Source organism: Pristis pectinata, chromosome 17, assembly GCF_009764475.1.
Source record: "Pristis pectinata isolate sPriPec2 chromosome 17, sPriPec2.1.pri, whole genome shotgun sequence".
Lineage (NCBI taxonomy): Eukaryota > Metazoa > Chordata > Chondrichthyes > Rhinopristiformes > Pristidae > Pristis > Pristis pectinata.
The window spans coordinates 38,161,776-38,188,301 of record NC_067421.1 but is presented as its reverse complement, the minus strand read 5'-3'; the positions used below and the strand labels follow the sequence as shown (position 1 = coordinate 38,188,301).

The 26,526-nt window shown below is 45.4% G+C and overlaps 1 protein-coding gene across 1 annotated transcript in view; it reads left to right on the top strand.

Annotated features, from left to right (window-relative positions):
• Positions 1–15,746, top strand: part of si:dkey-178e17.3 (somatomedin-B and thrombospondin type-1 domain-containing protein) — a 123,252-nt gene extending 107,506 nt beyond the window's left edge. The window contains exons 4-5 of the mRNA XM_052032342.1: positions 5,127–5,285; positions 15,156–15,746. Of these exons, the coding sequence (XP_051888302.1) occupies positions 5,127–5,285; positions 15,156–15,261 (265 nt within the window). The 3' untranslated portion in view covers positions 15,262–15,746. The remainder of the gene's footprint in view (positions 1–5,126; positions 5,286–15,155) is intronic.
• Positions 15,747–26,526: the final 10,780 nt, after the last annotated feature.

The window sequence follows — 26,526 nt, the reverse complement described above, 5'->3', positions numbered from 1 at the left end:
GCCAAAGTCACATTTACTTCACCTGAGTTTAATCCGTTTACCTACGGGAAAAGAAGCCTTTCTTTAACCAATAACTGCTCCCAGTCCCCTCGTATTCTAGAGGTCAGAATGTCCTGAATCTTTATTATTCTCTAATGGAAAACAGAAATAAAGTGTAGGCAGGAAATCAGATTGTCCAGCGATAATAAAATAAATGATGCCTTTGCACGAAGTTAAATGGAGCTAATTGCTGGGGATTCAGGCAATACCACGATGTAAAATGCTGAGCTGAGTCCTTCTCATTGCACAGTGGGGGCTTGGGGTTAAAAAACAAACTGCTGGAGGAACTAGAATAAAAGGCAAGGCTAGCAGGTTTAGGGAACCTTGGTTATCGAGGGATATTGAGGCCCTGGTAAAGAAAAAGGAGGTGCATATCAGGAATTGGCAGTTAGGATCAAATGAGGCACTTGAGGAGTATGAGAAATGCAAGAGAACACTTAAGATAGAAATCAGGAGGGCAAAAAGAGGACATGAGGTTGCTCTAGCAGACAAGGTGAAAGAGAATCCCAAGGGTTTCTATAGCTATATTAAGAGCAAAAGGATAGTAAGGGACAAAATTGGTCCTCTTGAAGATCAGCGTGGTCATCTATGCATGGAGCAGAGAGAGATGGGGGAGATCTTAAATGAATTTTATGCATCTGTATTTATTCTGGAGACAGACGCAGAGACTATAGAACTGAGGCAAAAGAGTAGTGAGGTCATGGACTGTATCTGGATTATGGAAGAGGAGGTGCTGGCTGTCTTGAGGCGAATGAAGGTGGATAAATCCCCAGGGCCTGACGAGATATCCCCTCAGACCTTGTGGGAGGCTAGTGCAGAAATTGCAGGGGCCCTGGAGAGATACTTAAAGCATCCTTAGCTGTGGGTGAGGTGCCAGATGACTGCAGGATGGCTAATGTTGTTTCTGTTTTCAAGAAAGGCTCTAAGAATAAGCCGGGAAATTATAGGCCAGTGAGCCTGATGTCAGTCGTGGGTAAATTATTGGAAGGTATTCTAAGGGACAGGATATACAAGTATTTGGATAGACAGGGCCTGATTAGGGATAGTCAACATGGCTTTGTGCGTAACAGGTCATGTCTAACCAATGTTATAGAGTTTTCGAGGAGGTACCAAGAAGGTCGATGAGGGAAAGGTGGTGGACGTTTTCTATGTGGACTTTAGCAAGGCCTTTGACAAAGTCCTGCATGGTGAGGCTGGTTCAGAAGGTTAAGTCGCTTGGCATTCAGGATGAAGCAGCCAACTGGATTCAACATTGGCTTAGCAGGAGAAGCAGAGAGTGGTAGTAGATGGTGTCTCCCCGACTGGTGGTGTGCCGCAGGGATCTGTGCTGGGTCCGTTGTTGTTTATCATCTATATTAATAATTTAGATAATAATATGGGAAACGTGGTAAACGAGGCTGGGAGGCGATAGGTGGAGGTGACAAAGGGCTGCAGGTGATGGGATCTGAAGATGGAGCATGGAACCAAATAAGGGAGGTGGGGAGGGCAGAGGGGGACAGGGGGTGGCGGGGACCCAATGGGAGGGGTGTGTGGGTGATGGGGAGATAAAGTGGGTGGAGGAGGGGAAAGAAACAGGGTGAGAGAGGGGGTTGGGAGTGTGTAGGAGGGTTTTGGGTTAATAATTTACTAAGTTCCCCTGGATTCTGTGCCCTGAAAGGGTTGCACCATGATTGAAACTCTGCTTTAAGTCTGATGGTAGTACACTGACCTTAACACAGAGTTTTTATTTATTCTGGGATCTGGACATCAGTAGCAAGGAGAGTGTTTATTGCCCTCTCCTATTTGGCTTTGAGAAGGTGGGGGCCATCTCCTTGCACCACTGCAGCCCTTCTGGTGAAGGTGCCCCCACACACTCTTAGACATGAGACCCAGGATTTCGCCTCAGCGACAATTAGGGAACGGTGAAATACTTCCAGCTTAGATAGCATGAAGCTTGGAGGGAAAATGGAGATGGTGGTGTTCCAAAGCACCTTCATTGGCTGGAGTGAGTGCAGATGCTGTTGAAGTAGCCTGGGTGAATAACTGCATTGCATTTTGTAGACAGCACAAACTGCAGCTGCCATACCTCAGTGGGGTAGGGATGTGAATGTGATGGGGTGCAGTCAAGCAGCCTGCTTAGTCTTAGATGGTGTCTTGAGAGTGTGAACATTTTACCGATGCACCATAGAAAGCATCCTATCTGGATGTATCATGGGCTTGGTTATGGCAACTGCTCTCGCCCAGGACCGCAAGAAGCCGCAGAGAGCTGTGGACACAGCCCAGTGCATCACGGACACCAGCCTCCCCTCCTTGGACTCTGTCTTTACCTCTCGTTGTCTTGGTGAAGCAGCCAGCATAATCAAAGACCCCACCCACCCGGTTCATTCTCTCTCTTCCTCTTCCATCAGGTAGACAATTACAGGAGCCTGAGGGCACGTACCACCAGACTTAAGGACAGCTTCTACCCCACTGTGACAAGACTATTGAATGGCTTCCTCTATACAATAAGATGGACTATGACCTCACGATCTATCTTGTTGTGATCCTTGCACCTTATTGCACTGCACTTTCTCTGTAGCTGTGACACTTTACTCTGTAACTGTTATTGTTTTTACCTGTACTACCTCAATGCACTCTGTACTAACCCAATGTAACTGCACCTGTGTAATGAATGACCTGTACGATCGGTTTGTAAGACAAGTTTTTCACTGTACCTCGTTACAAGTGACAATAATAAACCAATACCAATACCAAAAGATTCTCTGTGCAAAAGGAGAGTATCCCATCCTGGTCCTAACGTATCTATTAGTGGTGGAAACTGGGTGATGGGAGCCTGTTGAAGTAACTCATGTTGCTTCCAGGACACGTCAGGATGGGTGTATTACTGCAGAGCAAGTCAATATTACCCACTTACATGATTGCTCAATGTTAATGCAACCCTTTAATTCCCCAATTAAACTACCCTTAAATGACCGTATGGAGGTGTATAAATCATGAGGGGCATAGATAGGGTGAATGCACACAGTCTTTTACCCCAGGGAAAGGGAATCAAAAACTAGAGGGTATAGTTTTAAGGTGAGGGGGAAAGATTTAAAAAGGAGCTGAGAGGCAACTTCTTCACACAGAGAGTGGTTATGTGTGTGAATGAGCTGCCAGAGGAAGTGGTTGAGGCAGGTACAATAACAACGTTAAAAGACATTTGGACAGGTACATGGATAGGAAAGGTTTAGAGGGATATGGGGCTAATAGGACTAGCTTAAATGGGCATCTTGGTCAGCATGGACGATGTTGGGCCGAAGGGCTGTTTCTGTGCTGTATGACTCTACCCCAATCAAAAGGTTAACCTTCCAGAGTAACCACTGCTGTTCTTCCAGAACAGAATATGTTTTCCTGCTCACATTCCCGGTGCTTCTATGATTTTCAACCTCTGTCATTGTCTTGTGACTTTGAATGTGATGTAAATTCGGTGAGCTGTCCACCATTTCATCGAGCTCTGCCCCTGGGTATTTCAATGGGTATCAGCCATCAGCAGTGACTGATAGTTTAGCCTCAGTGCTCTGACTTTCTGCCTGAATCTTCATCCTCTATCCTGGAGGGAGGGGACACATACTTGAGAGATGTTCCTGCAGGTCATTTCACTATCAACAATCAACTGCCCAATTAGGTGGCTCGTTCTTTAATCAGTGCTGTCCTTCTCATTAACCTGAGAGCATGCACATTGTGTAGCTACAACTTCAGAGCTGTGCACATTTGAGAGGAGGCCATTGTTCCTTCCTCAGTCATTGGACCCACTCCCAAGGGACCCAAAAGCAGCCTGTCCTTGTCATCTACTGCCCTGTGCGGTTGGTAGAGCCTGTGGTCTTCTCTCCTCAATCTAGGCCTTGCCTAAGGTTGTTCGGTGGTCTAGAGCCATGGAGTCATAGAGTTATATAGCACAGAAAACAGGCCCTTCGGCCCAACTTGTCCCTGCCGATCAAGTTGTCTAACTGAGCTGCATTTGATCCATAACCCTCAAAACCTCTCCTATACACCTACCTGTTCAAATATCTTTTAAGTGTCGTAATTCTACCACTTCCTCTGGCAGCTCGTTCCATACATGCACGGTGGTTTTAGCAGCTAGCGTAATGCTATTAAGCGCCAGCCGACCTGGGTTCAATTCCGGCTGCTGTCTGTAAGGAGTTTGTACGGTCTCCCTGTGTCTGCGTGGGTTTCGTCCGGGTGCTCCGGTTTCCTCCCACATTCCAAAGACGTACGGGTTAGGAAGTTGTGGGCGTGCTATGTTGGCGCCAGAAGCGTGGTGACACTTGCGGGCTGCCCCCCAGAACACTCTACGCAAAAGATGCATTTGACTGTGTGTTTTGATGTGCATGTGACTAATAAAGATATCTTTTATCTTATCTTACCCCTCTCTGTGTGAAGAAGTTGCCCCTTAGGTCCCTTTTAAATCTTTTCCCCTCTCACCTTTGACCTCTAGTTTTGGACTCCCTTACCATGAGCAAAAGACTGCAACCATTCACCCTATCTATGCCCCTCGTGATTTTATAAACCTCTATAAGGTCACCCCTCAGCCTCCTACACTCTAGGGAACAAAGTCCCAGCCTAACCAACCTCCAGCGCTAGATCTCAGGCCAGGTCTCCAACAGTACCACGGCACTGGGATGCACTCGGGCAAAAATGTTCATATTTTCAACTCCTCAAATTTTTCTAGCTTTCCAGTCGGGATCCTCTCTGATTTGGACTTGGAGTGGAGGTGGCTTTTGATCCGGAATTCTTCGGAGCGGGGAAAAGGCATGTGGGAGTTGTGCACTTATCCCACTCCTGTCCACCTCCCTTCTCCTTTGCTTTCGAAGAGAGAAAGGCTTTCCGAGTACATTGGATCTGACTTTCTTTCTGGATCCGATGGAGGATCCATCTGCTTCATTTCCAACGCTGAGGGACTTGGACGGTGTTGGACAATGAAGGAGAGCACACACGTTTGCTCTGACTTCCCAGTTTTTCCCCCCTTCCCGGCCTCCCGAATATTGCCGGACTCCCAGTGAGAGATGCTGGACGAACACTCACTCACTCCTTTTCCCTCCATCCCCCCCCCCCACCCCTTCCCCCGACAGTTACTGTGCTTACTTCCGAATGAAGGAGGTGAGTGCTTTCTGCCACCTGGGCCTCTGGACCAACCACCTGTTCAGGGAGAAATACGTCTGCATCGAGTGCCAAGGAGAAGCCATGGGAATCAGGGATCGGTGTGAAGGCGATGGGCTAGAAGGAACCAGGTAAGAGCCACATGGTCTATGTTCATCATGATGGTCTCCTCTTTGACAGGAAACCTGCCCACACTGGGTAAATGGAAAGTGACACTTACCTTCAGATCATCATGTTGCACAAGAACCTTCAACAGGCTCCATTAGTGACATCTCACCAATGTATTTTTGACCTCTGATACTGGCTCCTCTACATCCTCTTCAGCAGTCAACACTTAAATGCCAGGATTATAAGTAACCCTGCCCTTTCCTTTGCCGATCCACTACTTCCACTGTTCTATTTGCTGATAACAGCCTTCCACTTTTTCCCTTTATTAACAGTCCTTTTTAAACCCCCTTTTACTCCCAGTCTCCCCTTTTTTACTTCCCTCTGTGTGACCATTTTCATTTCTTACATATTGCCCCAGCATTTTTAACATGGGGGTGAAACAAAGGACTGTGGATGCTGCAATCTAGATGAAAAACACTATGATGCTGGAGGAACTCAGCAGGCCAGGCAGCATCCGTGGAGAGAAGCAGGCGGTCAACGTTTCGGGTCAGGACCCTTCTTCAGGACTAGTCAACATTTTGGGTCAGGACAACTTCTTCAGGACCAGTTAACATTTCGGGTCAGGACTAGTCAAAATTTCGGGTCAGGACCCTTCTTCAGAAGAAACGTTGACCGCCTGCTTTTCTCCACAGATGCTGCCTGGCCTGCTGAGTTCCTCCAGCATCATTGTGTTTTTCATTTTTAACATGGGACTCATTTTAATTTCTTACCTGGTGATTCCTGTTCTCCAGAGCTCAGTCATTGGAATATCAAATTTATCCTTCATTAGGATGTTTCTAGCAAACACAGTTATCTCATTAATTGTCCGGCAAATGGGCAACTTTTTTCTCAATTAAAAGAAAACTTGCATTTATATAGTGCCCATTGCATCCTTTTCAGAGCAGCCCAAAGGATATTGTGGCCAGGGAAATATTTCTGAAGAGTAACATGTGTTGTGGCATAGAAAGTGTGGTAGCAGCCAACTGGAGCACAGCAAGATCCAATAAACAGAAATGTGAAAACGATTGGGTAACCTGTTCAAGAAATGGTGATTGAGGAATAAATGTTGGTCAGGGCAATAAGGAGAACATCACTTGCTGTGGCATTGGTTACATACACCTGAGAGAATAGGGTCTTGGCTTAACTTCTCATCTGCAAAAAAGCATCACACTCAGTTCCACAGTGCAGTGTGTTCAAGGTCCAACTACTGGAGTAGGGCTTGACCCTGGACTTTGTCTGCTAAAAGCATCACAGATGTGAGGGACATCCAGCTTGGCACCTTTATCTTGTGTTCTTCATTATTTTATTTGAAAAGGATGACTGTTTAATCTGAAGCGGTTTGATTGTGATCTCCATGTTCTAAGTGTACTCCACAACCATTAAGTCCTTCACCCAATCCGGATCCAGCACTGATTATGAAATCCATGTCCAATGCTACCCGCAGACCCGAGTCCTCATCCAGGAAGAATCCAGGGGTGGCACAGTGCTGCTGCCTCAAAGCTCCAGCAAACCGGTTCAATCCTGACCTCGGGCGCTGTCTGCATGGAGTTTGCACGCTCTCCCTGTGATTGTGTGGGTTTCCCCCAGGTGCTCCGATTTCCTATCACATCTGAGAGGCTGGTACATTTATTGGCCACTGAAAATTGCCTTTGGTGTGTCGGTGAGTAGTAGAATCTGGGGGGAAGTTGATGGGAATGTGGGGAGAATAGGTTAGAGTAGAATTAGTGTGGAGTTGGTGAGCCGAAGATCCTGTTTTGGTGCTGGATCTCTCAATGACGCTAGAGAGCAACATGGACCCCCCTACATGGCCTTTCTTGATCTCACCAAAACCTTCTCAACCTGGCTGTCCTCAGGAATTCTTGACCTGTCTGTGTCTGCTGCACAGTGATACGCAAGTTGTGATCCTTACCAACGGTCTCACTGGATTTTGATTGTCGGAGGAGTACCGTTTTGTGGCAGGGGCAGGTAGGTAGAAGATCTCCATTTTGCAGAGCCAGTGTGGACTGAAGGCAGGCAAAACTGTGTCACTTCAACAACCCTCAATCTCGTTACAAGTGGAATTAATCTACACCATGGGCGAGAGACTGTTTAAATTTTGTTGGCTCCACTCCACTCCTCTGCAACCTCAAAAAAACTGCAGTTGCTGGAAATTTGGAATAAAATCAGAAAATGTTGGAAGCACTCAACAGGTCAGGCAGCATCTGTGGAAAGAGAAACAGAGTTGACCTTTTAGGTCGAAGATCCTTCGTCAGAACTGGGAGTGTTTCCAATATTTTGTGTTTCAGTGTCACTACAACCTCAGTCATTCAAGAGCAGCTACTTCCCTTCAACCATTCGGTTCTTGAACCAACCGGCACAAGCCTAATCACTACATTTAGCAACACTATGACCACCGTGATAACTTTGCACAAAAATGGACTTTGTTTTCTTTTGTTCTAGTTGTGCTCTTTCTTGTAAAAATTGTGTTTAATTTATGTTTTTCTTGTGACTGCTGCTTATGTGATGCTCTGTGCCTGTGATGCTGCTGCAAGTAAGTTTTGCATTGCACCTGTGCACACATGGACTTGTGCAGATGACTTTGACTTTGACTAGCAGTACTCTGACAGTGCTGACATCTGTGTACATTCGGAGACCCATCTCCAAGTCATGTTGACTCGTTCACTGAAGCTTACAAGAGGAATACCAGTCAGTTTTACTGTATAACGCCACACCCCCAACAATTAATGTACACAGTCTACAAGGATCATTTTCCACATCCTGGGAGCCACCTCTCAGTGAAGGCAGATGTCAGTGGGGAAATTCATCAGTGCCTTTAGTGCACCTACACTAGAAGTTTGAAGACCAAGACCTCAAACACAGCACCAAGGCCATGGTCTATCCAGCAACAGAGCTCCCGTTCTTCTGTGTGTTTTGGAGACATGGACAACCTACAGTAGGCCCTTCAAAGCACTGGAGAGATACCAACAACAATGTTGTTGCAAGGTTCTCCCAATCCATTGGCAGGACAGGTCAACTAACGTCAGTGCCCTCTCCCAGGGTGCCCAGACTTAAGGACAGCATCTACCCCACTGTGATAAGACTATTGAACGATTCCCTTATATGATGAGATGGACTCTGACCTCACGATCTACCTTGTTGTGACCTTGCACCTTATTGCACTGCACTTTCTCTGTAGCTGTGACACTTTGTACTGTTATTGTTTTTACCTGTGCTACCTCAATGCACTGTGTACTAACTCAATGTAACTGCACTGTGTAATGAATTGACCTGTACGATTGGTATGCAAGACAAGTTTTTCACTGTACCTCGTTAAAAGTGACAATAACAAACCAATACCAATACCCCGGCAATGAGGCTTTGATCACGCTTAACCAGCCAATCCTGACACCAGACTCCCCAAAACATGAGTTCTACTCCAAGCTCAGACACGGCAAAAGATTCCCAGCAGAACAGAGGAATTTTTTTTATCTGACACAAAATAAACTTTATTCAGAATAAAAAATATATACAAGAATAAACAGTGCAAAACCTTTACATTCGTGGACAATGCATTCAGTAGTGTTAACTTATTTCTTTAAAACCCATAGCGCCATCACCAGCCCACTGCGGTGATGCACTAATACAATATCTAAGGGGCTTCCCCACCCAACTCTGCCCCTCCATGTGCGGTAGCGGAAGGAGACCAGACCGTGATCCTTCCCCACAGAGACTTTGCATTGGCTGCACCGAGCTTCAGTGCGTCCCTCAGCACGGATTCCTGCAGCCTGGAATGTGCCAGTCAGCAGCATTCCCCTACGGACATCTCGCAGTGCTGGGAGACCAACACATTTCGGGCAGACCCAAGGGCGTGTGTCAAAGATCTTTACAAATCTCCTTGGGAAGAAAAAACATCTCCATTGACTGAGGAGAATCCCTGTTCTGTAACCCCTCAAAATGGATATGACCCACCCCATCAGGAACCTTCTGCTCTACCTTCGTGGTCCACCAGAGTCTGTGGGTCCCACATTGGCTGCATCTCAGACACTACCCATCTGGAGTGAAAGTGTGAGGTGATGCACTTTGGGAGGTCAATTCTGGTGGGACAAATAAGGACCTTAGGTTCTTATTCAGAGTCCTTGGGGTGTAAGTCTATAACTTGCTGAGAATGGTGACACAGGTGGGTAGGGTAGTGAAGGACACATTTGGTATGTTTGCCCTCATAGGCCGAGCCATTGAGTCTAAGAGCTGCGACCTCACTTAGAGTATTGTGTAAAGTTTTGGTCATCACACTACAGGAAGGATGTGGTAGCTACAGAGACCGTGCAGGAGAGATTCAGAATCAGAATCAGAATTAGGTTTATTATCACTGACTTATATGACGTGAAATTTGTTGTTTTGCAGCAGCAGGACAGTGCAAAGGCATAAAAATCTATAAATTACAAAAATAAATAAATAGTGCAAGAAAAAAAAGGAATAACGAGGTAGTGTTCATGGGTTCATGGACCGTTCAGAAATCTGATGGGGGAGGGGAAGAAGCAGTTCCTGAAATGTTCAGTGTGGGTCTTAAGGCTCCTGTACCTCCCCCCTGATGGTAGTAACGAGAAAAGGGCATGTCCTGGATGGTGAGGGTCCTTAGTGATGGATGCCGCCCTCTTGAGGGATGGCTCTTGAAGACGTCCTCAATGGCAGGGAGGGTTGTGTCCGTGATGGAGCTGGCTGAGTCTACAACCCTCTGCAGCCTCTTTCAATCCTGTGCATTGGAGCCTCCGTACCAGGAGGTGATGCAACCAGTCAGAATGCTCTCCACCGTACATCTGTAGAAATTTGTAAGAGTCTTTGGTGACATACCAAATCTCCTCAAACTTTCAATGACATAGAGCCACCGGCGTGTCTTCTTCCTGATTACATCAATGTATTGGGCCCAGGATAGATCCTCTGAGATGTTGACGCTCAGGATCTTGAAGCTGTTCACCCTTTCCACCGCTGACCCCTCAATGAGGACTGGTGTGTGCTCTCCCGACTTTCCCTTCCTGAAGTCCACAATCAGTTCCTTGCTCTTGCTGATGTTGAGTGCGAGGTTGTTGTTGTGACACCACTCAACCGGCCAATCTATCTCACACCTGTACGCCTCCTCGTCACCATCTTAGATTCTGCCAACAACAGTGGTGTCATCAGCGAATTTATAGATGGAATATATTTATAGATGGATATTTATATGTAGATTTATATAATTTATAATTTATGATAAATTTATAGAATTCACCAGGATGTTGCCAGGAATGGAGGGCTATGGTTATGAGAGATGGGATAGGCTGGGTTTGTTCTCGCAGGAATGTAGGAGACAGATGGGGGACCTTACAGAGGTTTATAAGGGACATAGATAGATAATCAGGGTCTTTTTCCAGGGCAGGGAAGTCTGGAACTAGAGAGCACAGGTTTAATGTGAGAGAGGAGAAATTTAAAGGAGATCTAGAGGGTAAATTTTTCACACAGAACACGGTAACGAATTGGAACGAGCTGCCAGAGAAGGTGATGGAGGCAAATACAATGATAACGTTTAAAGGTGTTTGGCAAGTACTTGGATAGGAAAGGCAAATGAGATTAGTGGGTGGTGGGCATCACAGTCGCGATGGGAGGGGTGGGTTGAAAGGGCCCATTTCTGTACTGTACAGTTCTATGATCCAATGAAGCCAGCCACCCTCAACTCAGAGGGGATTTTGGAAACAGCCCGTGGTGGAATAAAAGAGGGTTGTCTTTTCTTGGTTCACTTTTAAACAGTTAAATGGTTAAAGTTCCATTATCATCACTTGATTACCATTGCTAACCTCTCTCCAGTTCTCTCTTACAAATCTCTGTCAGTTTTAAGCTAAGTTGTTGCCTCTCTTTTGTTTCTTAGCCCAGAGAGACTCCGAGCAGAAGCCTTGATACAAACTGTTTTGGATTGACCCCTCCCTCCCCACTTTGTTTTCCTTCACAATCTCCCCTGAATACTTTGTTCCCAGTCCTGATGCCAATTCTCAATCAGCGAGTCCCTGCATTCTCAGTAGTGCCTTTGTTTCCTATCGCATGGAACATGTTCCAAACTGGACCTCTTCCCAGTGCTTCCCCCTTGGGGTTACAGCAGAAGATCAGCTTTCATAGAGAAGCCTGAATTTTCTATCAACTGAAATATGACCGCTTACAATAAATTGCCTCGATGGTCGCAGGCATTGCTGGTAATGAACTGTAAGCCTAAAATAATGACTCAGAACTGTGGTCAACAGTGAGACCTCTCCCCTACATCTTCCACCCCAGTCTTGCCAGTGCACTCGCCAATTCCCACTGAAGAGGTTTGGTAAGATAAGATTTCTTTATTAGTCACATGTACATTGAAGCACACAGTGAGATGCATCTTTTGCGTAGAGTGTTCTGGGGGCAGCCCGCAAGTGTCGCCACGCTTCTGGCGCCAACGTAGCATGCCCGCGACGTCCTAACCCGTATGTCTTTGGAATGTGGGAGGAAACCGGAGCACCCGGAGGAAACCCACGCAGACACGGGGAGAACATACAGACTCTTTACAGACAGCGTCCGGAATTGAACCTGGGTCGCAGGCTCTGTGATAGCGTTACGCTAACCGCTACGCTACTGTGCCTGCCCACCTAGTACCTGCCTAGCGTTGGTCCTACTGTTTTCAGACTGCTCACTATCCCACAGTGAGACCCTGGGTGCTAACAGGACAGACACAATTGGCCCAAATGGACTCCGTAAATTTCTATGAACGTGTTCTGTGATGTAATGGGAGTATGTGGGGTTTGTGGGGTGGTGTGTCTGGCAGAGAATCAATGCAGAACAAACCTGAACTACAGAAAGGCCGAACAAAGCTTTGGCAGTCAGCTAGCACACAGGAGATGGCCATTCGGCCCCTCAAATCCAGAGCTGCATCCCCATTTGTTCTGTGCACTTGTTGCAATTAAGATTATATTAACTACGATCTCTTGTCACCAGAGCATCCCATTCCCACACAGAGTCATAGAGTCGTGCAGCTCAGACAGGCCCTTCGGCCCACCACGTCCATGCCGACCTTTTTGCCCATCTACATTGATCCCATTTGCCCACATTAGGACTGTATCCTACTGTGCCTTGTCTATTCAAGTGTCTGTCTGAAGGCCTCTTAAACATGGTGGCTTTATCTGATTCCACCACCTCCTCTGGCAGCATGTTACAGATTTCAACCACTCTGTGTGAAAAAAAACTTTCCCCTCAGATTCTCTTTAAAACTCCTTCCTCTCATTTTAAACCTCCACCCTCCTGTTTCTGATACCCCAACCATGGGATAAAGATTCTGACTACTTATCCTGTCTATGCCTCTTATAATTTTATTAACCCCTCTCGGGTCCCCCGTCAGCCCCCTTCTTTCCATGAAAATATGCCCAGCCTATCCAACCTCTCTCTAGAATTATAGTCCTCGAATCCAAGCAACGTCCTGGTGAATCTCCTCTGCTCTCTCTCCAGTGCAACCACATCCTTCCTGTAGTGTGGTGACCAGAACTGCACACACACAAAAGCGCGGTCTAACCAGTGTCTTGTAAAGTTGCAGCATAATGTCCCAACTCTTGTATTCTATGCCCCGACCTATGAAGACAAGCCATCTGCTTTCTTCACCACCTGATCGACCTGCGTTGTCACTTTAAGGGAGCTATAGATTTGAACCCGAAGAGCTCTCTGTCCATCAACATTCCATAGTGCTCGACCAGTTGCATCCTACCCTGATTTAACTTCCCGAAATGCATCACCTCACACTTATCGGGATTAAACTCCATCTGCCAACGCTCTGCCCAACTTCTCACCTGATCTAGACTGTGGCTTCCTTGTGGCTTTACTGTTGTAGTCGCCCCGTGATGTGAAGCAGCCCGTGAGAACAGACAGGACATCAGGCAGTGGGAACTGAGGCCCTGATCTTACTGTCTAGACTCTTCTTCAAATGATAAGAGGCACTCCGATAAATAATGTAACAAATTAGAAATTATTACAAAAGCATTTAAAAATAATTTAAAAGCACATTCCTTATGTAAGCTTACCAAAACCAATGATATTCATATAAGGATATCAAATCACACAGCTTCACTTATGTTTCCACTTGGGTCAGCTGCCACATTCAGATGAATTGGATCGCACATTTGGAGCACTGCCTACTGTTCTGGTCGCCCTGCTGTAGGAAGGATGTCATTAAACTGGAAAGGGTGCAGAAAAGATTTATGAGGATGTTACTGGGACTGGAGGGTTTGGATAGGCTAGGACTTTTTCCCTGGAGCGTAGGAGGCTGAGGGGTGACCGTATAGAGGTTTATAAAATCATGAGGGGCACAGATAAGGTGAATGCACTCACTCTTTTCCCCAGCGTAGGGGAGTCCAAAACTAGAGGGCATAGGCTTAAGGTGAGAGGGGAAGGATTTAAGAGGGACCTGAGGGGCAACTTTTTCCACACAGAGAGTACTGGTTTATTAATGTCACTTGTACCAATGTAGAGTGAAAAACTTGTCTTGCATACCGATCGTACAGACCAATTCATTACACAGTGCATTGAGGTAGTACAGGGTAAAAACAATAACAGAATACAGAGTAAAGTGTCACAGCTACAGGGAAGTGCATTACAGGTAGACAATAAGGTGCAAGATCATAACAAGGTAGATTGTGAGGTCAAGAGTCCACCTCATCGTATAAGGGAACCGTTCAATAGTCTTATCACAGTGGGGTAGAAGCTGTCCTTAAATCTGGTGGTACGTGCCCTCAGGCTCCTGTATCTTCTACCGGATGGAAAGGGAGAGAAGAGAGAATGTCCCTGGTGGGTGGGGTCTTTGATTATGCTGGCTGCTTCACCAAGACAACAAGAGGTAAATACAGGGTCCAAGGAGGGGAGGCTGGTGTCTGTGATGCGCTGCGCTGTGTCCACAACCCTCTTCAGTTTCTTGCGGTCCTGGGCAGAGCAGTTGCCGTACCAAGCCGCGATGCATCCGGATAGGATGCTTTCTATGGTGCATCGGTAAAAGTTGGTGAGAGTCAAAGGGGACAAACAAAATTTATTTAGCCTCCTGAGGAAGTAGAGGCACTGGTGAGCTTTCTTGGCTGTGGCATCTACGTGATTTGACCAGGACAGGCTGTTGGTGATGTTTACTCCCAGGAGCTTGAAGCTCTCAACCCTCTCGACCTCAGCACCATTGATGTTGACAGGTGCATGTACACCGCCCCCTTTCCTGAAGTCAATGACCAGCTCTTTTGTTTTGTTGACATTGAGGGAAAGGTTGTTGTCATGACACCATTCCACTAAGCTCTCTATCTCCTACCTGTACTCCGACGCATTGCTGTTTGAGATACGGCCTACAACGGTGGTATCATACAGTACAAAGTGTCACAGCTACAGAGGAAGTGCAGTGCAGGTACACAATAAGGTGCATGGTCACAAGGTGGATTGTGAGATCAGAGTCCATCTTATCGTATAAGTCTTATCACCGTGGGATAGAAGCTGTCCTTGAGCCTGGTGGTATGTGCCCTCAGGCTTCTGTATCTTCTACCTGATGGGAGAGGAGAGAAGAAAGAGTGACTCGGGTGGGTGGGGTCTTTGATTATGTGTCTTTAATAACGTTCTGTTATTGTTTTACCCTGTATTACCTCAATGCACTGTGTAATGAATTGATCTGTACAATCGGTATGCAAGACAAGTTTTTCACTGTACCTCGGTACAAGTGACAATAATAAACCAATTTACCAATTCAGTTGCATCATAACTTGGAAGGGGCAATTTTCCAGCATTTGCAAATGTTAAAAAGAAATAATGAATCCTTAAAATGTTTGGGGCTTAAAGTTGCTTCACTGAGTGAGCTTTCCATTTTCTTCTTCCAGGACATTCTGGATAGCTGCTTCCCACCCGGGCTGTCACGGATCATGGGTGCGCGAATCTCTGCGGGGAAATTGCCAGTGTTCCCCACAGTCACTGATCTTCGTCTAGCGTGATCTGTGAAGCGTACCGTTCCCGAGGGCCGACGGGAGTGAGGGGGCTTGCGGTCTCAGCGCCACTTCTAGACTTCGCAAGTGGCTGTGAGAGAGAGGGATGAGAATGGATGGAAAGCCTATATAACCTTGCTGCATGCTTTTTTTTACCACATTATCCTTCCATATAAGCACATTCAGAGACTTATATCCTCACAACAGAACGATGAAATTCTATATGAACAAAGAGAACACCTAATAAACTTTTTAACCTTTTACCTCTGAAACCCTGCTGGAAGCTACCTCCATAGACACACCTGCATTTATTAAAATAAAAGCACACTGAAAAATATAGTGTTTTCCTTTTAACTGTTTTCTAATGTTTTTTTAATTGCCTACCCATATGCTATGTAACTGGGAACAGGGAAAGTGGGATTGTCCAGGATGAAGGATTGATTATTATTTAAAGTTACTTTGAAATAAATCCATTATTATTTCAATACTGGCTGGATTAATCTTGGTTTTCAGTCCTGCACGGCTGCTCTGGGAATATTAACTCAGAGGTGGTCCTGGAAGGGTGGCCCCCTCGAAATGAGAGGCCGACGACTGCTGTCAGTGACAGCCGTGAATGAACATGGAAGTGAGCTGCCAAGGAATTATCCGGGAGTCTCCGGGGATGAGAAGATGACTAAGGGAAGAAGTAGGCCTTGGAGGCTGTGATTGTTAGATATTAAGGCAATCAAGGGATATTCCATATTTCCTCAACATAAAAGGAGGCCACTTGGCCCATCAAGTCTTTTCTGGCACACAGAGTAATCCCATTCTCCCACTAATTTTCCCCATAACTTATTCTCCCCACATTCCCTACAAATTATAGTTTATACACCTCCTTCGCTCAAAGGAAAACAGACCCAGCCTTTTCAACCTCTCCTTATAGCTCAAGCCCTCCAATCCAGGCAGCCTTGGCTCCATGGTTACAATTACCCAGACTGTCGAGGTATCAGAGCTGTGGATCAAGGGTTCGGTGGAGAGTTTGGAATCTGGGAAAGTCATGGGTCATGGGTTCAATCCTGGACTTGGGTGCTGTCTGCGGGGAGTTTACACATTCTCCCTGTGACCATGTGAGTTTCCTCCGGATGCTCCAGTCTCCTCCGACACCTCAACATCTGGTGGATTGGTTGGTTAATTGGCCACCGTAAATTGCCGCTAATGAATAGGTAAGTGTTAGAATCTGGGGGGAGTTGCTGGGAATATCAGGAGAATAAAATGAGATGAGTGTGGGGTCAATGTAAATGGGGGGACGGTGCTCAGTGTGGATTTGGAGGGACTGACTCTGACTCATTGCTTTTATAGGTGCTGATTCGTACATGTTATTTATGATGTCACTACAATGTTAGACCATACAAAGCCTCATCATTCAATGACTATATTTTGGATCTGCTTCACTTTAAACGTCAGGGCTGATTTCAGGCATAGAGTAATACAGAATGGACACAGGCCCTTTGGTCCAACTCGTCCATGCTGACCATGATGCCTTCCAAGCGGGTCGCACTTGCCCACGTTAAGCCCATACCCCTCTAAACCTTTCCTATCCACATACCTGTCCAAGGGCCTTTTAAGTGTCATTGTTGTTACCTGCCTCAACCACTTCCTCTGGCAGCTTGTTCCATACACGCACCACCATCTGTGTGAGGAGGTTACCCCTCAGGTCCTTTTAAATCTTTCCCCTCTCTCCTTAAACCTATGCCCTCTAGTTTTTAGTTCCCCTTCCCTGGGAAAAAGATTGTGTGCATTCACTCTATAAGATAAGGTAAGATAAGATCTTTATTAGTCACATGTACATCGAAACACACAGTGAAATGCATCTTTTGCGTAGAGTGTTCTGGGGGCAGCCCTCAAGTGTCGCCACGCTTCTGGCGCCAATATAGCATGCCCACAACTTCCTAACCTGTACGTCTTTGGAATGTGGGAGGAAACCGGAGCACCCGGAGGAAACCCACGCAGACACGGGGAGAACGTACAAACTCCTTACAGACAGCGGCGGGAATTGAACCAAGGTCGCTGGCGCTGTAATAGCGTTACACTAACTGCTAACTACCGTGCCTGCCTAGCTATACCCCTTATGATTTTATACACCTCTGTAAGGTCATCTCTCAATCTTCTACATTCAATGAATAAAGGCATAGCTTGCTGCACTTCTCCCCATAACTCAGGCCCTCGAATCTTGGCAATGCACTCTTTCCAGTCTGATGACGTCAGCCCCAGTCCATCGGTACCCAAAATAGGCACGGGGGGTCCTGGAGCCGATAATTGTCCCACGTATTGCGCTGCTGTTTGTGGGTGCTTGCTGTGTGCAAGTTAGCTCTTGCGTCTACAGGAGAGACTGCATTTTGGAAGTAATTCACCGGGATGCCCTGAGGTTTGAGAAAAGACACCACAGAACTGCAAGTCTATTTTGCCCTTCCCGAAAAAAAATGCAGTCGAAAAAAATGCCAGTCGTAACATAAACTCAGGATTTGGAGCCGTCTGTAAAAATCGTTGTGTTCTTTGGAGCACAAAGCCTTTCCTTCCCACCAGTATGGTCGTGTCAGCATTACCCTTTCTTTTACTGTTGCCCACAACACTGGAGAAAGATTTGTGTCAGGCATGACTGATGAACCCGGCTTAACCTTTCCTAGCCTGGAGTTCAGTTCAGTAAAGAGAGGATGAGCTATCTCCTGGCTCCATGCCTGATGGCCTTTGACAGCAGTGGATCCAGCGATTACCCCTTCTGAAAGGAAGGTGGGGGGTGGGGTGGGGCGGGGAGTGTTGGTTAGGGGAACATTCCAGCCCACCAGGCCGTTCTGCATAGAAGGGAACGTTTGTTCTCAGAACGAGAGTTAAAGTTGCCCAAGCTTCCACCAAGTGCCATACCGTATATAGAAAGGATGTGATTGTGTTGGGGAGGGAGCAGAGGAGATTCACCAGGATGTTGCCTGGGATGGAGGGCTTTAACTATGAGGAGGGGATGCATAGGCTGGGTTTGTTTCCCTTGGAGCGGAAGAGGCTGAGGGGGGGACTTGGTGGAGGAACACAAGATTATGGGGGAGTTACGAAGGGTAGATAGTTGGAAGCTTTTTGCACTGCGGGTGGTGTGTAAGACAAAGGTAAAAGGTAGGAGGTTTCGAGGTGGTCTAAGGAAGAACGTTTTCATGGAACACATTGCCTGAGTGGTTGGTAGAGGCAGAGGCACTCACAACATTCAATAAGTATCTACAAAAGCACTTGAATCGCCAAGGAGTACAAATGACTAGTATGGGCACGGTGTGCCAAAGAGCCTGTTCTGTGCCCTGTGACTCTGGGGTGATTTTGGATCACTGGCCAACAATCAGACAGTTGGTCTTTCAATAGCAACCGTGTCCCTTCCTGAGTACATTTGAAACGTGACCAATACATTAAAGCAGACAATACAGTAAACAGAAAGTGCTGCAGAATCTGGAATCAAATGGGTTTGAATGGGTCGCTTTCTTTTCTGGCTTGTAAAATATGGTCACAACAGCTTGCATTACATATGACCAACATGTAGTGAAACACACCCCAAGACACCTCAAACGCATAAACTCAGCGAATAATTGACACAGAGCCAAGAGGTGGTTCTTGCATTAGCCTGATCGTACAGGTCAATTCATTACACGTGCACAGTAATTAAGAGAGAGAGAGCGAGAGGGGAGAGAGTGAGAGGAGGGGAGAGAGAGAGGGAGGGGAGGAAGAAAAGGAGTGAGAGTGAGAGAAAGAGGGGAGGAGAGAAAGAGAGAGTGAGAGAGAGAGAGAGAGGGCGAGGGAGAGTATTTGAGAGGAACCCCTGACCTCAGTTCAGGGAATTGCAAAGATTTGGGAATTGAGGAAAGCACAGATCGGACAGTTGTAGGTCTGAAGCTGGTTTCAGAGGGAGTGAGACCTTCAGAATGATTTGAACATGGACTATAATTTTCATTCTGAGTCACTGGTGGATTATGAGCTTATTTCAGTCATGGTGTGGGGCAGAACGGACTGTGGAGCTTAGAAAGTGGGGTTGGAAAGTGGCAGGCAACCGTGAAATGAGCAGAGAAATGGATGAACTTGGAAGAACCAAATGCACAGATGAGTCACAGTCCTCAGATCCATCACTGAGTCCCACTCAGTTCTGTGCTCTCAATTGCAATTAAGATTACATTAACTATGATCTCTTGCCACCAGAGTATTCTTTGCCACATAGAGTTATGGAGTTGTACAGCATAGAAACAGGCCCTTTGGCCCACCATGTCTTTTCTGTACAATTTTCCCATTTACATGTATCCCATTTGCCCACATTAGGACCATTTCTGTCTATGCCTTTCATATTCAAGTGCCTGTCTAAATGCCCCTTAAACGTAGTAATTGTATCTGATTGCACCACCTCCTCTGGCAGCAAGTTCCAGGTATCAACCACTCTCGGTGCAAAAGCTTTCCCCTCAAATCCTCTTTAAAACTCCTTCATCTCACCTTAAACCTAGGCCCTCTTGTTTTTGATACTCTACAACGGGAAAAAGATTTTGACTGTCTACCCTATGTCTCTTATAAGTTTATACACCTCTATCAGGTCATCCGTCAGCCTCCTCCACTCCAGGGAAAACAAGCCCAGCCTGTCCAATCTCTCCCTCCACTGAAGTCCTCCTGTCCAGGCAACATCCTGGTGAATCTCCTCTGCACTCTCTCCAGCACAACCACGTCCTTCCTACAGTGTGGCAAACAGAACTACACACAAAGCTCCAAGTGCAGTCTAACTAGTGCTTCCTAAAGTTGCAACATAATGATCCAACTTTTCATAGAATATAAATGCCCTAAACCATGAAGGCAAGCGTGCCATATGCCTTCTTCACCTCCTTATCTACCTGTGGTGCCATGTTCAGGGAACTATGGACTTGAGCTCCATTAATTAATTTGGTTTCTGACTCCATCACATAAATTATACCCCATAGGAATAACCAACTATCTATTGGCATTGGTGTATTATTGTCACATGTACGGAGGTACAGTGAAAAACTTGTCTTGCATACCGATCGTACAGGTCAATTCATTACACAGTGCAGTTACATTGAGTTAGTACGGAGTGCATTGAGGTAGTACAGGTAAAAACAATAACAGTACAGAGTAAAGTGTCACAGCTACAGAGAAAGTGCAGTGCAATAAGGTGCAAGGTCACAACAAGGTGGATCGTGAGGTCATAGTCCATCTCATCGTATAAGGGAACCATTCAATAGTCTTATCACATTGGGGTAGAAGCTGTCCTTAAGTCTGGTGGCACGTGTCCTCAGGCTCTTGTATTTTCTACCTGATGGAAGAGGAGAGAAGAGAGAATGACCAGGGTGGGTGGGGTCTTTGGTTATGCTGGCTGCTTCACCAAGACAGTGAGAGGTAAAGACAGAGTCCAAGGAGGGGAGACTGGTGTCCGTGATGCACTGGGCTGTGTCCACAACTCTCTGCAGTTTCTTGCGGTCCTGGGCAGAGCAGTTGCCGTACCAAGCTGTGATGCATCCAGATAGGATGCTTTCTATGGTGCATCGGTAAAAGTTGGTGAGAGTCAAAGGGGACAAACCGAATTTCTTTAGCCTCCTGAGGAAGTAGAGGCCCTGGTGAACATATCTAAATATGTTTATCTTTAAAAAAAAAGTCAGAACAACTTTTCTTCTTGGGGTGGTAATGACACAGAAAAGATCACGTATATTAGTTATTCTCAGAAACTACAATGAAACTTCCCGTTGAAATAAAAATTCTATAAGGACAATACTAAGATTTTGACTCGGGTTCAGTGAAGATAGATGTCCAGATCAGGATGGCGTATGATAAGGAGATGAACAACTGAAGATGCTGTCCGCATGATTTACCATCCTTCCTAGTTAAACGTTCTGGTGCAACTAGAGGCAGCGGAAGGAAGTTACAAGTTGCCACTGCACATTTTGCAGTGAGCATGCACTGCAGACATGCACGGCAGCGATGGTGGGTTTCAAAGGCATGGACACCAATCAAACAAACTCCTGCAGCTTCAGCCATCTGGTCAAACGGCGACTGTTTCATCCTGGCTGCAGTGTGTACCATCTACAGCTACCACTATAGTAACTAGCCAGGGCTTCTTCAATAGCAGTTCCCAGCCCATGACCAAGGACAAAGCAGCAGGTACTTAGAATCATCACCGGTGAAACGTTACCTTTCATGTTGCACACTGTTATGGTCTGTGAGTATGTTGCTGCTCCTTCATTGCGACAAGTTCGGATACCTGGAACTCCCTGCTCATCACCACCTTCTCAAGAGGTAATGAACTCTGGAGACACAAGAGACTGCAGATGCTGGAATCTGGAGCAACGGACAGATTTGCTGGAGGAACTCAGCGGGTTGAACAGCATCTGTGGGAGGAAAGGAATCGTTTCAGGTCGAAACCCTGCATCACCAATGCCCACATTTGGGAACGAATACAAGGAAGTGCAAATCAAATGTTCACTGACAATCCACACGTCTTGGAGTTTGGAGGTGCTTTATAGATGGCACAATGTTCTAACATCCACCATACCACTTCTTACTCTTATTTTTGAGTGTCTTCATTCCCTGGACACAGGAAGAGTGGAAACAATGTTTCTGCTTCCCATGGGCTATGCTGAAAGCTAAAAACAGAGTGGATCCATCCACACCAACACTGGGGTCTTTAAGCTGTTAGCGCAGTACAAGGGAAAGAGTGCCCTTTTCCCTGGCAATGGAAGTTGGCACCAGCGACCAGTCAAAGGAAGGTATTTGGAGCTGGATAATAGGAAGTTGGACCCTGATTAATCCCTCTGCACATAAAAGAGTGAATTCTTGGTTGCTGAGAGTATCAGTTTAATGTCATCTCCCACAGAAGTTTCAAAAAATAAATTGCTAAAGCGTATTTTCCAACAGGGCTGTCAATCATTCTCAAAATTAGCATGCCTCTTAACTTCTGGAAAATTTGTATATTTGTTAATACTGTCTGCAGCTGTCCACTCTGAGATGTTTGCCACTGGCTCTGGATAAGTCCTCTCTGTAGAACTGCCAATGGTTTGGAAATTAAAATAGAACATTAGTCAAGAATTAAATTGGTCCAAAGGGGTAGCCCCAAATACTAATCCTTCTCATGCTTATACCACTTACAATCGCTTTTATGTTTAAATCACTATTGCTGCTGACTGCTTGCTTTGTGCCAAGTTGCACTGCTCTGCAGCATGGGTTACGCTACTACACTTATGCGCCAAGGTCCTTTCAATCTAACCCCTCGTTCCCAGGGTCCCAGGTCAGCGCTGCTTCAGAGCTGTCACTCTGAGTTGGCCCATGTGTGTGTGAACCACAGCACTGACTCTGGCTGTTATTGTGCTCCAGTGTACGGGAATGGTACTTAGGTTTAGAACAAAGTCTTATTCCGCCTCTATCACAGCCAGATGGAGGCCTTCAACCATTGATGCTTACTGAAGTTTAATTCAAACCATAAATAAGTACAGTAAAACCAGTGACAGAGTTTCACACTTAGCCAACAGATCTCTGCTACAACTACAAAAATAAATTAAGAGGAAAGGTTATTTTCTGAGACTCTGCTGTTCCCAGCTTTCATTTTTCCCCTGCATCTAAAAAGATTGCAGATATATTTATTTTGATTGTGCAATAAATCAGACCAAATGAAGCTTCAAAAAAAAAGTCACACTATTGACTGCAGCAGCTCTGGAACAACAATGAATGAACACAACTGGTTTAGGTGCATAGATGTATGTTATTCAGAATGTAAAATCCCCAAGCCTGTTACCATCAGTAACCTGTCTCTTATAATGGCTGACACTCCTACTGTGCAGACTGTCACTTACAATAGCTGGCAATGTTTACCCTATGCCCCAGCGGTGGATTAACAATAACCAACAGAATCGGTCATAACTTTTTACTGTCTTATTTTTAAGAAGTGAAATATTTGCATTCCACAAGCCTTGCCTTGCGAAATACAAAACTTACAAGGGAGCTGTTAAATCAAGTACTTTTAAAACTGGAGATCAAGGGAAGGGGAATCAAAAGAGACCAGAAGAATTAGGAATAGGAGTGGACTATTTTACCCTTCAAGCCTGCTTGGCCATTCAATGAGATTATGGCTCATCCAACTTTCCTCCTCCACTTTCGAACCCTCTCCATGTAACCCTCAATTGCCTTAGTGATTCAAAATCTCAGTCAGCTTTAAATATATTCAAGGATTCAGTCTCCACAGGTTTCTGGGGTGAGGGATTCAAAGGGCTCTCAATCCTTTGAGAGACATTCTTCCTTATATGGTCAGTCCCTTATTTTGGGACTGTCTTCCGATCCAAGACTCTCCCATGGAGGGTGGGGGTTGGGGGAAGGGGTATCCACCCAGCAAGACCCCTAGGAATCTTGTGCTTCAATAAGATCACCTCTCATCCTTCTAAGTGCCAATGAGTAATACACACTGCACAAACACATACAAGTACATGGTTATGCACAGGCCTTTGGTTTAAACTGGGAGAATGGTTGTGCTTCTCTGGTGTCATTCCTCATGCCCCTATCTATTACAGGAAATATTTGTGCTAAGCATCTGTGACTTCAGTTACATATACTTGCAAAAGCAATCAATAATCTCGGTTTGAAAGCTCAGCAAAGATCGATTTTTTTGACCTAATGTAGGTCAAAATGTAGACATTTTGGCCTAATGTAGACAAGCTTTCTTTGTAAGATTCTAATCCCGCCATTCTCAGGTTCATCCCAGTGAATCTTCTTTCAGCTGCCTCCAACGATAATATCTTTCCTTGGAAGACAGAGAGGAATTGATTGGGGAGGTCAAAAGTATAGTGGGTGAAATAGTGGAAGAGAGAGGGAAGGGGAGGGAAGGGGAGAGTGATTGAGGGCAGCAATCATCCCAGTCAGATCGAAGATCCTACGTCACACTAATTCTGTCATTCCACAATGCTGGCTGACCTGAATATTTCCAATATTTTCTATTCAGATCGAGCATCTACAGTAATTTTTGATTTAAAGACAGACTTCACTGTTGTGCCTTTCAAATCCCATATGAAACATCACAAAGTGTCACCGCAAAATATTTAATGAAGACATACCAATCAAAAGTTACGAATTCCAGTCATTTAATAAAAAATCTTAGTATGAAAACAATTACCACTACAACAGCACAGGGATTTGATTTTAAATGACTAAAGCTTCTTTTGATCTTCCCCAGCAAGGTAGTTTGGGAGCTGTCCAGAGAGCAGTTTCACAATTACTGAGATTGTGGAAGTTAGAAGGATGGTAACCAGAGAGAAATTTTTATAAGGGCATAGGTTAAGGGCAAGGGGTGAGAGGAATCCAAGGAAGACTTCATTTATTCTCTTCCTTCCTCCCCCCCCCCCACTCCCCTCTTTTCTCTCTCTCCCCACCCAAGTTGGTGATGGAGGCAGAGACTCCCATTTGAGTATCTGGACGACCACATGAATTGCACAGAAGGCTGCAGACTAAGTAATGCTAAATGGGATGAGTCAGGATGGGTACTTGGTTAACATGGACATGGCATGATTAAGGGTGTTTTGGTGCTGCATGACAATGACCTCAAAGGAAAACTTTATCCATTGCTTAAGCAAAGTACTTCAAATACATCAAATTAGTGCCCAGAGAAGGAATAAGAACAGATTACCAAATTAAACCAAGACTCCTAAATTAGCAAATGTGGCAAAAGGAAATAAAATGATAGCCACTTAGGTCAATCTGCTGCTGGTCAATATGCTGCTTAGAAAACTGGGTGAAGTCCTCACGGTTTTGTTGATTGTAAAAGCGAGCCCCAGTGGTAACCTTAACACTTGGGAGAGGAAGTCAACTTCCTGCTTTCCTTGGAGGGAAAAATGAATAATGGCAGCTTGTCATCAACCTTCAGCTCCAAGCACCTGCAGAAAGCATCCAGTGTGATCATCTGTCAGTGTCATAGCAGCAAGAATCACTACATCCTCTCTGGATTTACAACTGTAAAGCACACAAGTGCTCAATTGTATCAATGCACACACACACAAGCTATCCATACAAATATTCAATACTCTGCATTTGAACCTGGATTAAACTAGCACCTGTTTTAGATACCATCAGAAGCACGGATCAGTATTTAAAGCATCCACTTCTCTTCTGTTAAATAAAACATTTTATTACAAGTAGCCGCTGTAACACACAAGTCTAAACAGGATTTTAACATCAAATGCCTTTAACCTAAAACTCCAGAAAATCACCAACTAAATGTCAAAGAAATTCTTATTCTTCCCAGTTTAATTTTTCTTTAAGATAAAAAATTTAAGCACTTGATTTATTATACCTACTTAGACAAATATTTAAAACTATTTTATTCACTCAATACATTTGTATTTATGAAGCAGATGAGGGATTTGTTGAATAAAGCATTTTAAAGTGAAAGTATTACACTGTCCAAACCTAGTACCAATTGGAGTTGTACCCATCAGTGAGACTGCAACCTGAACCAGATCTCTTGTGGCTTAATGACTCAAGACAACATTGCAGTCCTGGTTCACCCTTTGATCAGGGAGCTTTTGGGTGGGTGGGTGGGGGGTGTTGGTTTAAGAGAAAAGGGTGCAGCAGCTAAAGGACATCAGATTTCTTAAAAGCACACGGAGGGGATGCAGAGGTGCCTTCTCTTTTCCTGACTTACTCACTCTTTGGGGTGTTAGTGCGGGGTAAAGAGAGAGGGGGTAGGAAATGTAAAAGCCTGACATCTGGGTCAGTATTACACAAATGGGAGGATTTTCTTGTCATCACCACATTGCTTTCAGTGGGACTTGGCTCTCCATGCAAGGATCAACAGAAGGTAGTATAAACTGGTGCAATGCTCCCTCCCCATGTTACAATGGTGACTGCACTATAAAACTATTGCACCAGCTGTAAAGAGCATTGTAACTTGTGAAAGGAGCTACAGAATTACAAGGTTTTTTTAATTCAGCATTCATTGAGAGAATGTGGGTTCAGAGAGTGAAGAAATTGAAGCTCCAAATCTAGTGATGGCCAATTATTGAACGATCTGCTGGAGTCTTGCCCTGCTGCAGGGTTTTGACCAGAAACATCAACACTTCCTTTCTCTCCACAGATACTGCTCAACCTGCTGAGCCCCTCCAGTGGATTGTTTATGCTCCAGATTCCAGCATCTGTAGTCCCTTATCTCCAATTAGTAAGCAAGAACGCATTCTTAGAAAGTGGGTTTCTTTCAGGTATAGCAGCTGCATTCTGTTCAAGTGGTGGAGTCAAGGAT